This window comes from Babylonia areolata, chromosome 6 (assembly GCF_041734735.1).
Source record: "Babylonia areolata isolate BAREFJ2019XMU chromosome 6, ASM4173473v1, whole genome shotgun sequence".
Taxonomy (NCBI): domain Eukaryota; kingdom Metazoa; phylum Mollusca; class Gastropoda; order Neogastropoda; family Buccinidae; genus Babylonia; species Babylonia areolata.
This window is the reverse complement of record NC_134881.1, coordinates 34,118,410-34,135,909: the sequence shown is the minus strand read 5'-3', so window position 1 is coordinate 34,135,909 and position 17,500 is coordinate 34,118,410. Positions and strand designations below refer to the sequence as shown.

The 17,500-nt window shown below is 41.3% G+C and overlaps 1 protein-coding gene across 1 annotated transcript in view; it reads left to right on the top strand.

Annotated features, from left to right (window-relative positions):
- Positions 1-17,500, top strand: part of LOC143283374 (uncharacterized) — a 234,550-nt gene that overhangs the window by 151,881 nt on the left and 65,169 nt on the right. Inside the window, exons 4-5 of the mRNA XM_076589581.1 lie at positions 2,512-2,667; positions 4,417-4,500. Coding sequence (XP_076445696.1) covers positions 2,512-2,667; positions 4,417-4,500 — 240 coding nt within the window. The remainder of the gene's footprint in view (positions 1-2,511; positions 2,668-4,416; positions 4,501-17,500) is intronic.

Below are 17,500 nucleotides of genomic sequence, written 5' to 3'. Positions count from 1 at the left end.
TGTCATGGAACTTTTTAGCTGTACAGAGAGATAATATGTCTTCCCGCCCACATGGAAATGATTGTGTTCGTTGTGTTTTCTGATCAATGTTTAATCTGTCAACACACAATCCGGTAATCCTGGAACTTAAATATGTTATCTTTTTTTCTTTTCTTTTTTTTAAATCATTCTTAATACGTCTTCCCGCCAACATTGAAATGTGTTCGTTGTGTTTACTGATTTACATTTAATCTGTACATACACACTCAGGTAATCCTGGAACTAAATCATATTTTCTTTTAAACAAAAAAATCATTTTGTAATACAGTGCGGTAAAACACATGAGAACGAACCTTATGGAAGCGAGCGAGCCAAGTGAATCAGTTGATCAGCTTCATTTGGGATACTGCTGTCCTAACCCAAACGAATGACTCAATTTGTTTCACATTTCGACCTTACTACGCACGCACGCACGCGCGCGCGCGCACACACACACACACACACACACACACACACACACACACACACACACACACACAGAGGGGTGGGGGGGCAAGAAATGAGTTTCTGTCTGCCAATTGATCCACCGAATGCAAACTTGCTTAGATCTGGTAAGTCGAAAGTGTGCAGTTTGCCGATTAACCCAGTGATTCGATACAGGCGTGCAATCAGACAGGTTCATCTCAGAAAGGGCTTTTTTCTCGTTTATTCGCAGTGAGAGGGAAAAACAACATTACGAGAAATTGGTTACTAAAAAAAAAGAGAAGAAATAAAACAAACTAAGGAATAAAGAGAGAGAGAGGAGAAAATCAAAGAAAGAAAGAAAATAGAGTCCAAAAGAGACAAACAAGAAATGACGATGAAAGAGAGAGATTAGTGTATAGAGGCTCCAGCTTAACCACTGTATCAACAAAAACACAAAGGTGATTCTGTCATTGTTATGGTCATTGGCCCCCTCTCTTGTTGCGATAATAAAGTACCTTGTATCTGTATTCTGTATTCCCTTTTTGGTTTCTTCATGTTTTCATTTGTTCCTTTGTGATCATATACACCAGTTCTTGACGTGAGATACGCTTACATATGAAACACTTACGAATGGATTGGGGGTTCGAGTATTGCGTGTATGGTTTACAAATAATGTTTTAAAAATGCGTGCAAATAATCATTCAGCATGGTTAGTGGATATGAAAATAGGGGTAAGCTATTTGGTAAAACGCAGGTTAACTTTTCTTGGGAGAGTATCTGTTCTAAAGTCTTATTTTCAAAGTACATTCACCCAAGGCTGCTGTTAGCCCACATTGCCCAAATGTTTATCATTATGATCTTGTATGGAACAACGAACCAGGCAAATCAGCAAAACAATTACGTATTTAAAAAAAAAATCAAATATGTGGTTCGTCTCCCTGATCTGAAAATGTTTGTTCTGTCTTTGAAAGTGTCCTGGATTCGTATACCTGAAAGGTCAACCAATATTTGATTCCGTAGTTTTCCTGAATGGTCCTGAAGTTGCTTCCAGATTGACTGAGTTTATAAGGTATTGGACAGATTTCTTAGAATATTTCATTTTGAAACATTCTACATTTCATAAACACACACAGACACACACACACACAGACACACACACACACACACACACACACACACACACACACACACAAATGAACAGCTTTGCGAACCGTTCTGATTCGATAAAAAAATCCTATTCGAAATATTGTTGAAAATGTATATATGTCCTTGATAATGAAAGATAATTTATATTCTTTCTAACGTGCATTTCACAGAAAGGTATTTGCATATACAGACGTATACTGCAGACTAATCCTTTGCCGTCATCGTCTCTGTGTCTGTCTGCGTCTCTGTGTCTGTCTTTCTGTTTGTCTGTCATTCTGTTTCTCTCAAAAGATCATGTTTGTACTTTCCCTTTCTCTTTTCTCTGTCTCAGTGTCTGTCTGTCTGTCTCTTTCTTACTCTTTCTCTCTCCCCTTCCATCTCTCTGTTTAAATCTGTAATAATGAAATGTCTGCGAATGACATTTTAATCATTGTCTGTTCACACATCCCCTTCATTAGGGGCCTAGGCCTAAAACCAGTGAACCACCTGAATCTGAATGTCTCTGTCTCTGCCTCTCTCTCTCTTCCCCCATCTCTCTCTTTCTCTCTCTCTCTCTTTCTCCTCTCTCTCTCTCTGTCTCTGTCTCTCTTCATTTTTCTCTTTCCACCTCTCCCTCTCTCATTCTCTGCCCGCCTCTCTCTCCCTCTCTCCCTCCAAATATGTTAAATCTGCGTGAGTCACCACCACCACCTTCTCTGTCTTTCTTTAATCAGTTCAACGTCTTTTTCACTTTTGAGTGATGTTAGAAGTGTCATGTGTGTGGGGGCTGTGGGGTGGGGGTGGGGGTGTTGGTATGGGTGGTGGGGTAGGTATGGAGGTTTTAATTAAGAGAGGGGTTGGGGGCTATACAGAGAAAACGATAAACTGTGTGTGTGTGTGTGTGTGTGTGTGTGTGTGTGTGTGTGTGTGTGTGTTCTCCAGTGTGTTCGGCAAAGCAGGACGTGCTGCCTGTCCCCACACCTTCCAAGTGTATCACGGGTATGTTCGAGTGCAAGACATCGGCCACGTGCATCAACGACACACTGCTGTGTAACGGGGCCTTCGACTGTGCGGACGGCAGCGACGAGGATTCCACGTGTGAGTGGGGCCTTTAGTTAACCTGCTCTGCTGACTGACTTCCTTTCCCCGCTCTCTCTCTCTCTCTCTCTCTCTCTCTCTCTGTGTGTGTGTGTGTGTGTGTGTGTGTGTGTGTGTGTGTGTGTGTGTGCGTGCGTGTGCGTGTGTGTGTGTGTGCGTGCGTGTGCGTGTGTGTGTTTGGAGAACGGAGGGGTGGGGTGGGGGGCGTGATTTTGTGTGTGTAGTTGTAGTGTGTGTGTGTGTGTGTGAGGAGAATGTGTGTGTGTTTGTGTGTATGTGTGTGTGTGTGTTTATGTGTGTATGTGTGTGTTTGGAGAGGGGAGGGGAAGGGGGCGTTAATGTGTGTGTTTGTGTGTGTGTGTGTGTGTGTGTGTGTGTGTGTGTGTGTGTGCCCGCGCACTCGCGCGCGCTTTTCATGTGTATGCATGTGTGTGCTTTTATGTCTGTCTTTCTTTCAGTATTTCTGTGTAATTGTGTGTGTGAAATGAAAGGGCGGAAGATTTTTTATTATCCTTTCACTCCTGTTGGAGTACGGAGGATTACTGCAAAATGATCTTTTCATGCCCAGAAGAAACATTTCCAAATGCACAACAATGTCATATTAAAGTTGAGAAAACACAAATGTCTTTTAACTCCAAAAGTATAGCTAGGCAACATTTGCAAATCTAATCATCTTACTTACAGCTAAAATGACTCTTTTGCCTCCTTTGAGCATATTACAAAAATTAAAAACCGATTTTGGAGACAAATATTTTTTTTAGGAACATATCTATTTCGTAACTGATCATAATTGGGACATTCCATTATAAAATGAAACTCGTCCCCAATCAGAGACATGTTACAAACCTTACAAAGCCGTAACTTTCGTGGTATGCCTTTGTGTATCCCAGTTTCTATTTCCAGCTTATGATTACTACTTCGAAATCTGAAGAAGCTGATAACGTAATTATCAGGCATTTGACTTATATATTTTTCTCTACCAAATCCACTTTTGAAATTTCGATAAAACAAACATTTACTACTCGCCTCTAGAGCATGTCTCCATAGATTTTGAAAATTATCTCTCAAAGCAATGTTGACATTCTTGCATAAATATTCCCTCTCCGAGAAGAATTGAGTATCCCAAACACAGTCATACCCTGCTTCTATTAAAATTTGTCTGATACAACCCATCCATTTTGAAGAATAAATACCATTTCGATATAAATCAAGTAATATTAAATATATTTTCCCAGAATGTTTTTCTGTGTTTGATATCACTAAGCTGGTCCAAAATCGAACTAATCTCATTTTCACTAACACACTAATTGGATAAATATCAGTTTCTCCATAAACAATTTGGGTCATAGTATTTTTGTTCAGTTTGAACAAGCGTTTCAAAAATTTCAATTCTAATTTTTCAAGTATATCTACATTTTCATAACTCCAGATTTCTGCTCCATACAACAAAATAGAAACAATCATAGACTGGTACATGCCCACAATGATATGTAAAGGCAAATCTTGATTTCTGGCTGACTGAAGTAACGAAAACATAGCTTTTGTAATATACAATGTTTCCATAATCTATTGATAGAGAGAGAGAAGACAAGGCAGGACGAGACAAGACAAGACAAGACATGGCAAGACGAGACGAGACGAGACAAGGCAAGAAATAGCACAAAGAAATAAGAGAAATAGATAACTGTACAAATAGAAATATAGCGGGTACTGCAGGGTGATGGTGAAAGTGGCGGATACTGTGTGCAGGTGACAGGCTGCAAGACAAGTACTATGAAATGATGTACAAGAAACGGCCAGACGCCGAGTTCGACCGTGTGGATCCCAACTGTGGTCAGTATGTATAAAATGATATGCCTGTGTGTGTGTGTGTGTGTGTGTGTGTGTGTGTGTGTGTGTGTCTGTGGTGTGTGTGTGTGTGTGTGTGTGTGTGTGTGTGTGAGTGTGCGTGTAAGTGTGTGTGTGTGTGTGTGTGTGTGTGTGTGTCTGTGGTGTGTGTGTGTGTGTGTGTGTGTGAGTGTGCGTGTAAGTGTGTGTGTGTGTGTGTGTGTGTGTGTGTGTGTGTGTGTGTTTCTTTTGAAAGGTGTGTAAGTGTGTGTGAGTGTGTGTGTGTGTGTGTGTGTGTGTGTGTAAGTGTGTGTATGTGTATGTGTGTGTGTGTGTATGTTTGTTTGCTTGTGTGATTATTTGTTTGTCTGAGTGTGTGTGTCCGGGAGGAGGAGGGGGTGTTGACTCATCTTTCTGTCTATTCATCTACATTTCTAATAGTGTTTCTACCTCCGTGAGAGGGATATATGGGTAAGCACAGAGACATACACCCAAAGAAGAAGAGAGAGGAAGAGAAACAGAGAGACAGACAGTTTTTCAGAGTGTGCTTGACGAAAGAATGAGAGGAAGAATCTGAGAGAGAACGTAAGAACGCAAGAATTGTATTGTATAGGCCATATGACCCATTACAACTGATCATGCTGACAATGTTAGAGTGAACTGTTGTAATAGTATACTATAAACACAATTAACAATGTCAAATAAAAATAAATCTTTAGGGGAAAAAATCAAGAAAAGGAAAAAAAGCATCAAAGACGTCGGTTTGCATGGTAAATGTATCTGCCAAGGTCATAGAGGCAATGCTCATCTTGCATCAAACGCTGAAACCCAGTCATCGAAGTATAAAGTGTGTATTTTTTAGGAATATACTCTTGTCGTAAATTGTTCAATTCCGTACAGTGGAAAACAAAATGCTGCTCCGTTTCAAAAGCATTGCTGCAGAAAGAGCATATGAGGTTTTGCTCTGATACAGCAGTGTAAGGTTTTTTGTGTGTCTGTAGTTCGGATATACCTAATCTGAATCTTATCAGGATGTAACGATTTTGTTTGTTGGTAACTGTTGTGAAGTAAGATTCCAAGAATACGGATGTTTTGAATGTGTGATAACCACTAAATCTAGTGCTGCTGCTGGTATGTTCATTCCACTTTGGGTAGTAACAATCTATCAGTCTCTGCTTGAAAGACCCCAGGAATATATTTTGATAAGCTACCCCCTGATTTTCCCATACAAAGCCAAAACCCGTCTCGTGTAAAGGTTTATAAACATGAGATACCCATCATTATGGAGTGATAGAAGCATGTTGTATGCTTTTCAGGAAGTCTGGAATCATCTAGTGTTGTTAAACGTAACCGGTATTTGATACAAGCAACATTTGTAAAAACATGAAAGGGGTAACGTCCAGTTTCGCCGTACACCATGTCGTTTGGGGTTCGGGGGCCGACATTCAGCAATTTCTTTAAAGCAAAGGTATGAACATTTTCCATCGCTTTCCGTTGTGTTAAACCCCATATTTCTGCACCATACAATAACATTGGCTTAATTTGTGTGTCAAATAGCTCTGCAAAAAAAAAAAAAAAAAAAAAAAAGGTTGCTGAACAGTCTCCTAATATCCGCAGAGTTCTAAATATATCGATGACCCCTTTTCTCGCCTTAATTATTTTGTTGAAAAAATAAGACCTAGATATTTATTAGAATTTACCACTGCTATTACCAGCAAGTAGAGGATCTCTCTCTCTCTCTCTCTCTCTCTCTCTCTCTCTCTCTCTCTCTCTCTCTCTGTTCGCCAACCCCGTTATATTATCCAACTGTGTCGGGAGGATTGTGCTGCCAGTTAAGAACAACACACCGAATTTATGGGGAGACAGTAAAAGCCAATAGACTATGAACAGAGAATGTGGAGACTTTGTACCGTTGGCACCGTTATCGATGCCCTGCACTGCACTGTTTAGTTCTGGCATTGCCAGTCATTATTCTGGACCCATAAAAACTTCAGGCCTAAAATAAATCAAGCCTCATGACGGACACCAGAAGTGGTATGCACCGTCACCTTTTTTTTTTTTTCCACCAGGAAGATTTCAAAAGGTTATGAATAAGGATCATGAAGTTTGAGCGCCAGCCTTATAACAGAAGACCATTTGCTATATCTTCGACAGAGTTCAAGACGCGGGAGTGGGGGGAATGGGGGGGGAGGGGGGGGGGGAGTATGACTTAAAAAGTTTTCAGATAGATGTATGGGCTGTGCACAAAGTTTTCAACAAATCGCTTAACGGACGGAATAGCCGAGTGGTTAAATTGTTGAACTTTCAATCTGAGGGTCCCGGGTTCGAATCTCGGTAACAGCGCCTGGTGGCTAAAGCGTGGAGACTTTTTTTTTTATCGATCCCCAAGGTCAAACATAATTGTGTGCAGACCTGCTTGTGCCTGAACCCCCTTCGTGTGTATACGGCAAGCAGAAGATCAAATACGCACGTTAAAGAACGTGTATTCATCTCAGCGTTCGGTGGGTTATGGAAACAAGAACATACCCAGCATGCACACCCCCGAAAACGGAGTACGGCTGCCTACACGGGCGGCGGTAAAAACGGTCATACACGTAAAATCCCAGTCGTGCACATACGAGTGGACGTGGGGGGTTGCAGCCCACGAACGAAGAAGAAGAAGAAATCAACTGACTCGTTTGATAGGTCAGAGGAAGGCGAAGAAGGGTGGAGGTGTGAGGGGTGGGGTGGGGCGGGGGTGGATGACAGCGCTGAACGTAATGCTCTGCATGTTTGTGAGACTCACAGGGTTCGAATCCCAACTCTGAATATGACTATCATTCAGCCTGTAATCCCATTTCCATGTTGTTCTCGTTGTTGTCGTTGTTGTTGTTTTCCAGGATTTGGGGGAAGGACATTGGCATGGCTGTCAACCCTGAAGTGGCTTTATGTGCTCGGCTAGGCTATAACAAAAGCAACAATGATGATACAACAACAACTACTGCTGCTGCTACAATAATTGCTACTACTACTACTGCTTCTGCTGCTGCTGCTGCTACAATAATTGCTACTACTACTACTACTACTACTACTACTACTACTACTACTAATACTACGAATACTACGAATACTACTGCTAGTAATAACAATAATAATGGCATTGACATTATTGTCTGCCGTAAACAGTAAGAATAATATCAAGAAGAAGAAGGAAGGAAGGAAGGAATGTGTTGACGCAGCAAACAATTCCTGCAGCTATTGTATTGTATTGTGTTGTATTGTGTTGTGTTGTATTACTTATTTTTGTCACAACAGATTTCTCTGTGTGAAATTCGGGCTGCTGAGAGTGCCACCTCCCTCCCCTTCCCCCTTTCTTTTTCCTGCATGCAGGTTTTTTGTTTTTTTGTTTGTTTGTTTGTTGTTGTTGTTGTTGTTGTTTTTTTTTTTTTGGGGGGGGATTTTTCCTATCTTGTCCTGCACAGATTCCTGATTTCGTTACAAAGGGAAGGTTGTTGTGCTTGCTGACACCCACATTCATTTCTCTCTGGAAAGGGGAAAAAGCGAAAAACGAAAACTCTTCTGTTCCAGCTGATCTTCCCAGCTGTCAAGGAGATTAAGCGTGCAGAAGCCATCGCGTGACGACTCACCCCCTCTGTTTGAACGGAAGTTCAGAAACGTGATTCTGAGATAACCCTAATTCGCATTTGAATTGAGTCCAAACAAAAAACAAAAAAAACAACAACCAAAAACAACAGTATGCACCAAAGCCCATATTTTTGTTTGAAACGTTTTGGAACGTATGGGAGTAAGTGCTTTTAAGGCAGACTTTAAACATCTCGAGCTTTCTTGAACATGTCTTGTTTGCACAGACTGGGAATAAGTGATTAAGTCAGACTTATTAAAGTATCGAGCTTACTGCAACATGTCTTGTTAGTACAGACTGGGAATAAGTGATTAAGGCAGACTTATTAAAGTATCGAGTTTACTTACTGGAACATGTCTTGTTTGCACAGACTGGGAATAAGTGATTAAGTCAGACTTATTAAAGTATCGAGTTTACTTACTGAAACATGTCTTGTTTGCACAGACTGGGAATAAGTGATTAAGGCAGACTTATTAAAGTATCGAGTTTACTTACTGAAACATGTCTTGTTTGCACAGACTGGGAATAAGTGATTAAGGCAGACTGAAGAAGAGACTGAGCGGCAGACTGGCAGTGAATCGCCATCTTCACAGCTGTATGGCTTGAAAGACCTTCATGAAAATCGTGAACGGGAATACGCTGCCCAGTCTGTGTTCTGAAATGAAAGGGTTCTTTCCAGCTGCTGGTATTTGAAGCCGAAGTTAACCACAGACATGATAAAGACAAGAGAGGGAAGGCCTTCAAGACTCACTTGTGATACACTTTAAAAAATAAAAAATCTAATCGTTAAAATGTGTTCTGTATTTGTTATTATAAAGCTTCGGGTTAAAAGAAAAAGAAAAAAGTCCTAACGGCAGATTCGAACCCCGCGTGTTCGCGTGAGAAGAAACTGTCTTACCCATTACACTATCCTGGCTCCTTAACTGACGTTCAAAAATATAACATTTAAACATGCTTTTATAAAGGGCGATAAATCGATTGCGGTATTTGCAGTGAGAACGCTGTTTAAATCATATGATTCTGATGTATCTTGGGCATTCAAGGTATCTTTAAGGGCAATTAAAAATTCTTTTTAAGTCCGCGGTAAAGGAGACGTGGGTATCGCCGCAATCACGCTGCAACATTTAGCCGTTTTCTCTGGATCTAGATAGATATACAAGTTTAATTACACCCGGTTGACACGGTCGATTCAATTTCTCTTTTATGTTCATTCTAGTTTTATAGTTTTAAAGTTGATATGAAATTTGAGTATTTTGTTAAACAAATAACATGTAGAGCCAAGTACAAGTACTTCCTAAACGTCGTATGAAGTGACAAGGACTTCATTTTGAGAAAAGTCAAGACTGAAAATTTTTATGTTTCATCAATTCAAGGGTATTAACTCTCATGGTTTATTATTTTTAACTGTGAATTCCGACTGCTTCTGTGGATATTTTTATGGTAGTTTGGGACATAATCCAGTAATTGATGAGAGGCTCACAAATCTTTCTCTGAATAGATATTTAACAGTCTCCTTCTCCAACTTTCCATCACATGTTATCGTGTATTGTCTATTGAATATAGGATTGAACGGGCAGGTCAACAACTTGAAACAAAATGGCGTCGTTCGTGTTCGCGAAGAATATGAGCACGCGCTTTGAATATGTATAAATATGTGTACGCAATTGATTTTTGCCTATGACCTTCAGGGCTCAGCCAATAGATTTATAAAGTCCACTCGTCTATTGATTTTAGTATTTTCCGAAAAAGACCACTTGGGCGAATGAACATAGTGAAAGCCCTGTACACTGAGAGTAAAAACACACAAGCTTTTTATGTATTGAGTATAATTTCAATATGTAATGTTTAAGATGAGAAAGATCAGTGTAAAGCAAATTAAGCCCCGTAGCATTAATTACAGATCAATTTCCCTTTTTTCACTATCTGCACCAAAGACATGCAAAATAAATATAACTTCCATGCTTAGCAAAAGAAGTTCCTGTTTGAACAAAAAGTGGTAAAAATGACTGCTCTTGTTGTGTGAGAATATCAGATCAAAATGGCAAGTTTAGAGAATAAAAAAAAAATATAACAGTAAATTCAGTTTGCATATAATTTGGCTTCTTTTTTATTTTTTGTGCCCATCCCAGAAGTACAGTATTGTTTTGAACAAGATGACTGGTAGGAACTGAATTTTTCCTATTTTTATGCCAAATTCGGTGTCAACTGACAAAGCACTTTCAGAGAAAATGGCAATGTTAAAGTTTACCACAGACACACACACACACACACACACACACACACACACACAGAGAGAGAGAGAGAGAGAGAGAGAGAGAGAGAGAGAGAGAGAGAGAGAACCGGACACCGGTTTAAAACATAGACTCACTTTGTTTACCCAAGTGAGTCAAAAAGCTGATTTTAAGCTGGGAAAGGAAAGACCTGAAGCGAACTCATACACATGCTGTCGAAGAAACCACATAAAGCCTGTTTTTTGTGTTTTGTTGTTGTTTTTTGTTTGTTTGGTTGTTTTGAGATAACGTAACATGGCGGACTGAGCAACTGGCCACCTTTAAAAAAAAAGAAAACTATTCACTCGCTTCCTAATTTCCCACACAAAATCCATCCTAAGTGAAACTGAAGTAACATAAAACTAAACGAGCGGGACCCTACATATTCGCCCTTGTCAAGGTTCGATCATGCAATTTCCATAAATTTGCCTTTAAAATCCTGTACGTTTTTATTGACAAGAGGCACTTCCACTGCCTAACAGGCAGCTGCATTGCTTCAGGATATCCGTTGGCTCTAAGTGTTCAATTAAGCCACAGATCAGCCACAACAATGAAAGGAAAACGTTAGGGGGTCAGTGTTTTGAGCTTGGTCGGTCCAAAACACACACACACACACACACACACACACACACACACACACACACACACACACACACACACACACACACACACACACACACACACACACACACACACACACACACAAACACACACACACACACACACACACACACACACACACAAAACCCAAGAACAACAAAGAAGTGTGGGAGTGCATTGCATTCGCTGACAAACAGCACTGTGGGCAGACGATCAGACAGACAGGCTGGCAGGCTGGTGAATCGATTGTGTACGCACTTACTTCTGTTTCTAATGGGGGGGGGGGTGTCGCAATGTTTCTGGTTGTTTACGCTCCGGTTGGTGAAACTGACAGAAAATAATAGCGATTTTGTTTTGTTTTTTTTTGTTTTGTTTTTTTAAGTATAGTTTTTTATCTTTTGCATCTCTCTGTCTCTGCCTCTGTCTCTATCTGTCTGTCCCCCTATCCCTCTGTCTGTCTGTCTGTCTGTCTCTCTATTTCTCTTCCCATTTCCATCATACCCATCCCTGAAATTGTGCAGAATCCGTGTTACGTCATTCCCATTTGAAAGGTTTTTTTCTTCTTCTCGAAAGCACGTCTGCACGAGCGCGCGCGCACGCACGCACACACACACACACAAACACACACACACACACACACATAAACACACACACACACACACACACACACACACACAAACACACACACACACATACACACACACACACACACACACACATGGGGGGGGGGATGATTACACACTTCTAACGCTTTCTCGCCAACCCCCACCCGCACAATCAAGCCATTCTTTCCCCGTTGATTTGATTGTTTCAGCCTAGACCCCTTCCTTCCTCCCCTATTGTGCCACTCCTTCCACGTTGATTTGATTGTTTCAGCCTAAACCGCATTTCTCCCCTACTGTGCCATTCCTTCTCCGTTGATTTGATTGTTTCAGTCTAGACCCCTTCCCTTCCCTACTGTGCCATTCCTTCCACGTTGATTTGATTGTTTCAGTCTAGACCCCTTGCCTTCCCTACTGTGCCATTCCTTCCACGTTGATTTGATTGTTTCAGTCTAGACCCCTTGCCTTCCCTACTGTGCCACTCCTTCCACGTTGATTTGATTGTTTCAGCCTAAACCGCATTTCTCCCCTACTGTGCCATTCCTTCTCCGTTGATTTGATTGTTTCAGTCTAGACCCCTTCCCTTCCCTACTGTGCCATTCCTTCCACGTTGATTTGATTGTTTCAGTCTAGACCCCTTGCCTTCCCTGTTGTGTCATTCCTTCCCCGTTGATGCTCTCTGGTTCTCTCAAGACTGGATTACTGCAATTCTCTTTTGGCCGGCCTTCCCAAATATCTGTTAGACAGACTCCAACGAATTCAGAATAACGCTGCCAGACTCATTTGCAGAGCTTCTAATTTTGACCATGTTTCTCCTCTCCTTCAGTCTCTCCACTGGTTGCCTGTTTCTGATCGAATAGACTATAAGCTATCCACTCTGACCTTTTCTGCAGTCAGCGGATCTGGCCCCAAGTATCTTTCTGAACTCCTCCATATCTATACCCCGTCTCGCCAGCTCCGTTCTTCCTCTGATACTCGGCTTCTCAGGATACCTCACGTCAAGACCTATGGACACAGATCGTTTTCTTTTCAATCGCCAAAGACGTAGAACAAGCTCCCTGATAACCTCCGTCATTCTGATTCCCTCGCATCTTTTAAATCTCGTCTCAAAACTCACCTTTTCCCTTAGCAGTAAGTTCAATTGTGGCAGGTCCACTTCCTTTGCGTTAGCTGTGCTTGACTATGTGTGTATACATATGTATGTGTACATAACTACATGCATGTATATGAATGTGTATTGTGTGTGCGTGCGTTTATGTAAGTTTGTGCCTGCCTATGTGTGCGTATGTGTTAGGGTAGCTGTTAGATACACACATATGTTAAAATGTATGTATGCAGTGTGTGTGTGTGTGTGTGTGTGTGTGTGTGTGTGTGTGTGTGTGTGTAGTCACATTTTGGTGTGTGTATGTAACATAGATGTAATGTTTTATGTTAACAAAGCGTTTTTGTAAAGCACCTAGAGCAGATTTCTGGATAGTGTGCTATATAAGTATCCATTATTATTATTATTGATTTGATTTGTTTCAGCCTTAACCCCTTCCCTCCTACCCTTTTGTGCCATTCCTTCCACATTGATTTGATTGTTTCAGCCTAAACCGCATTTCTCCCATATTGTACATTCCTTCCCCGTTGATTTGATTGTTTCAGCCTTAACCCTTCCCTCCTTCACTATTGTGCCATTCCTTCCGTGTTGATTTGATTGTTTCAGCCTTAACCCTTCCCTCCTACCCTATTGTGCCATTCTTTCCACGTTGATTTGATTATTTGAGCCTGAACCCTTCCCTCCTTCCCTATTGTGCAATCTCTTCCCTACTGTGCCATTCCTTCCCCGTTGATTTTGATTGTTTCAGCTTTAAACCCTTCCCTCCTCCCCTACTGTTTCTTCAGGTGGTTCACAATCGATTTCTGTAAATCTCGACCACAGTCGGATTACATATTTTAATCGTAGCCCCAAGCACCAGGGCACTCTGCGGCTGTCAGAGACTCACGCCCGGTGCAAGTCATTCCTTCGAACCAAAACGTGTGGCCGACGCAGTGTTTCGTACCAAGCCTCTCATTCTTTTGGAAATAGCTTCCTCAGCCTCATCATCGCTGCAATCTTTCAAATCCAGTCTGAAGACCCCCCCCCCCCCCCCCCAACTCCCTTCCCCTCCTGAATAATTCTCAACAGCTCATCCCTTTCTAGTAGGATCTAAAGTATTCGTGAATGAGTTTTGATAGTTTCAGAATTTGTTGGTTGTGTTTTTGATTGTGTACTATTTATGATTGTGTGATATGGCTTATGTGTGTGCGTGCGCGTGTGAGATTTCCCCCCCCCCCCCCCCCCCCCTTTTTTTTTTTTTTTGATTTACGTATGATAACGCCCAGGGCTTATTTTCAAGATTAGGCGTAAATGTTAATAATAATAATAATAATGATAATGATGATGATGATGATAATTTTTACGCCTGTTTTCCTTTCCTGTGCGAATAACTTTGCTTCCTTTCAAGGCACCCTTACCCAGAGTTCAGTATCTGTGGGAAGCGCGAGCTGCTTTTTCAGCCGTCGCTCATGGGTCATTTGTGATAAATGCGTGTTGCTTTCTGTCCACATCATTCAAACAATGTCTCTCTGAAATTGGGCGCTGCCACGTGATCAGTGCCATTAACTACTGAATAAATGGTGGGGGTGGGGGAATCAATAAACCCTAGGCTGCTGAAACTTGATGGAATTAATTAAACCAAAGTGCTAAAACTTGATGAAATTAATTAAACCAGAGTGGCATGGATATGAAGAGAAAGACTTACTTTCTTTCCAGCGGTGTAATTTATTTTACTGAACGGAAATAGTGCACTGATCCCCTCAGAGGAACGAGTCCAGCCAAACAAAGCCGACTAATACCCCGATCTGTAACACCAGTCTTGTCTCAGGCACACAGCCATTCTGTCGGTACAGCCGTACTCGTTGGCAGTAGTCAAAGGGTTAAATTAAGGCGGACCGATTGAAAGCGTGGAGATGGGGACACACACACACACACACGCACACACACACACACACTACGTAGATGGGTGTTCACAGACACGTCTCTACGGGATATCCAAAGGTTCTTCCCGGTGTTTCAATGCATAGTAGATGTACATGGCCAGCTTTCTGTGTTGTTCGATGTTTTCCACTGATAATATATTTCCTACCTCAGGTTGTGCTATATTGTGTAACAGTTTTTCGAGATAGTTTACTCTTACATTCTGATATACCGGACATGCAAACAAAAAGTGATTATCGTTCTCCTGTATTCCAGGACAAAAGGGGCAATTGTGACTGACGGTTTGGTATCGCTTATTCATTGCTATTTCATTAAAAGTTTATTCTAAACCGAAATCTATCAAACAGTCTCTAAACTTTTTTCTTTCTTTTTTTACTGTAATGCCGTTTATATATGTCTCAGGCTGATGAACAGTTTTGAAAAGTCGATATGTTGAGAAACGTTCGCTGGTCTGTACTTTCAAAGTTTTCAAAAAGTTTTTGTTTCACACTACCTAGAAAAACCAGCTTCGTTTGTGTTTTCACCTGACCAAGCATCCTGGAAACCAAGAGAAAATAAGCAGTATCTGGTTGACCTGACTGATTTGATTTGTTTTGTCTCTTATGTGAAGATCGTTTAACAACATGGTTAATACTTGTTTGGGCAATCTGTAACCAGGGAGTTTTCTTAAGTTCAACCAGTATTTTTAAGAATTGAAATTGTACTGTCAATATACAGTGGATAACAACCTGTATCACCATAAATCATGTGGTTTGGGTTCTATCACTCACTCCCAGTAAACGTTTACAAGCAAAAAGGTGGGCTGATTTATATTTGCTATCTTATTTGTTCCCCATGTAGCCATGTTCTGTGAGAGATTGCTAAATGATTCCTGAACCGACTTACGTTGGATAAGTTACAAAAGAGAGAGCTCAACGCCAACTTTCTAATGAGTATAAATTGAAGTGTTGATTATTTACGATGAATTTATAATTTTAATTTAGGTCACCTAAAGAGGGTCAGTTTTAACGATTTCGTCGCTGAAAATTACAAACTGCGTGAAATCAGTTTAACGTAGGCAAACATAAATGGAATAGATTTAAAGATGGAATCGCGACGATTCTGCCAGTATATAGTACTTGTAGTCTACTGATCCGACAAAAGAGACATTAATTAAATACCGTGGAGCAGAAACACAGATTCCAGCTCAGCCAATAGCGTACCGCGACACTGGTCGAGCAGTGAGGAGGTTGTCTGGCAAGAAGGACAAAATGACGTAAGCGGCTTTGCGTTCAAACCTGGAATGGCGTCACACATTCTGCGCGAGCCGTTGAAAGCCAGCGGGTTAGTTGTGAAAACGTCGCCTGCTGTAGCTAATGTGTGAAACAGTTTTTTGAACCAAGCAGAGCGCTTGGTTACACCCATATATCAGCGGAATACATCGTCATAGGTTTGATCTGGCATCAAACAGCTGGAAAAAAGACACAGATATTCAAAAGTCCCTAAAGACCACAAAGTTTGCACAGGTTCAAGCACCTTATTTTTGGCTCTACTTGCAAACTCACTACATGCAGATTCGAAAGAAATTTTCGTTGTCAGCAGAAAACCTAAATATTTATGGCTGTTTAACACTTCGATTTTGTAACCACCGTATGACCGTGATTCCCTCTCAGCTAGAGAGAGAGAGAGAGAGAGAATTTGGGTCAACTGTATTCTCCACACGCCATAGGCCTCTGACTGGTTCCCGTGATAGCCCTATTGCTTTGCTGTCCCACCCACCCACACACCTCGCTCAGCGAAACTTTGCGACCCCCTATTATTCCCCTTGCCTTACTGACGAAGAAGAACCTATTTGAAAAATAGAGAAATAAAAAGGAAAGACATATATATAAGACATATTTGAACGTCTTTTTTTAAATATTTTTTTTTTTTTAGGAGGGGAGGGGAGACTGGTGGTAGGATGCAGTTAGAGGGAATATGTGTGTGTGTGTGCGGAGGGGTGGGGGGGAGGTAGTTGTTTTGTTTATCCACAAATAGCCGAATGGTTAAAGCGTTGGACTTTCAATCTGAGGGTCCTTGGTTCGAATCTCGGTGACGGCTCCTGGTGGGTAAAATGTGGAGATTTTTCAACATGTTTGCAGACCTCCTAGTGCCTGAACCCCCTTCGTGTGTATACGCACGCAGAAGATCAAATACGCACGTTAAAGATCCTGCAATCCACGTCAGCGTTCGGTGGGTTATGGAAACAAGAACATACCCGGCATGCACACCCCTGAAAACAGAGTATGACTGCCTCCATTGCGGGGTAGATGAACAAAACGGTCATACACGAAAACTGTTACATGTTTGTCTGAGTGTTATCTGTGCGTGCCTGAAACCTGATTGAATGACACAGGAAACGAATGATGAGCGCCCAGTGGCAGCCGTCAGTCGGCTCTACCACGGTAGGTACCATGTTGTGCAAATGACCCCGTGTTTGTAAAGGGCTTAGAGCTTGGTCTCCGACCGAGGATAGGCGCTATATAAGCATCTATATCAATCAGTCACTCCATTCTTTTATGTTTCAATTTGGTTGTTGTTGGTGGTGGTTTGTTCTTTGTTTCTTTTCCTTTTTTTTACTCCACCCCACACTCACTACCCTTCTGTTCAGTGTTATCTATCACCTTTTGGTTTTCCAGAAATATTGTTTTTGTTGTTGTTGCGTTGTCTTTATTTCTCATTCCAGCAACTTTGGAACAAAACTTATTTCTTACGGTCTCCGCGGAGCCCAACTTTCTCTTGAACTGTTTTCCCGAACCCGCACCCCACCCCACCATTTAACTTTTAACACGTTTCTCGATAACTAGGTTCGCTTTATGAGTTCACATGTGGCAATATTTACGTGAGACAGAGCAACCTATATTATAGTAAC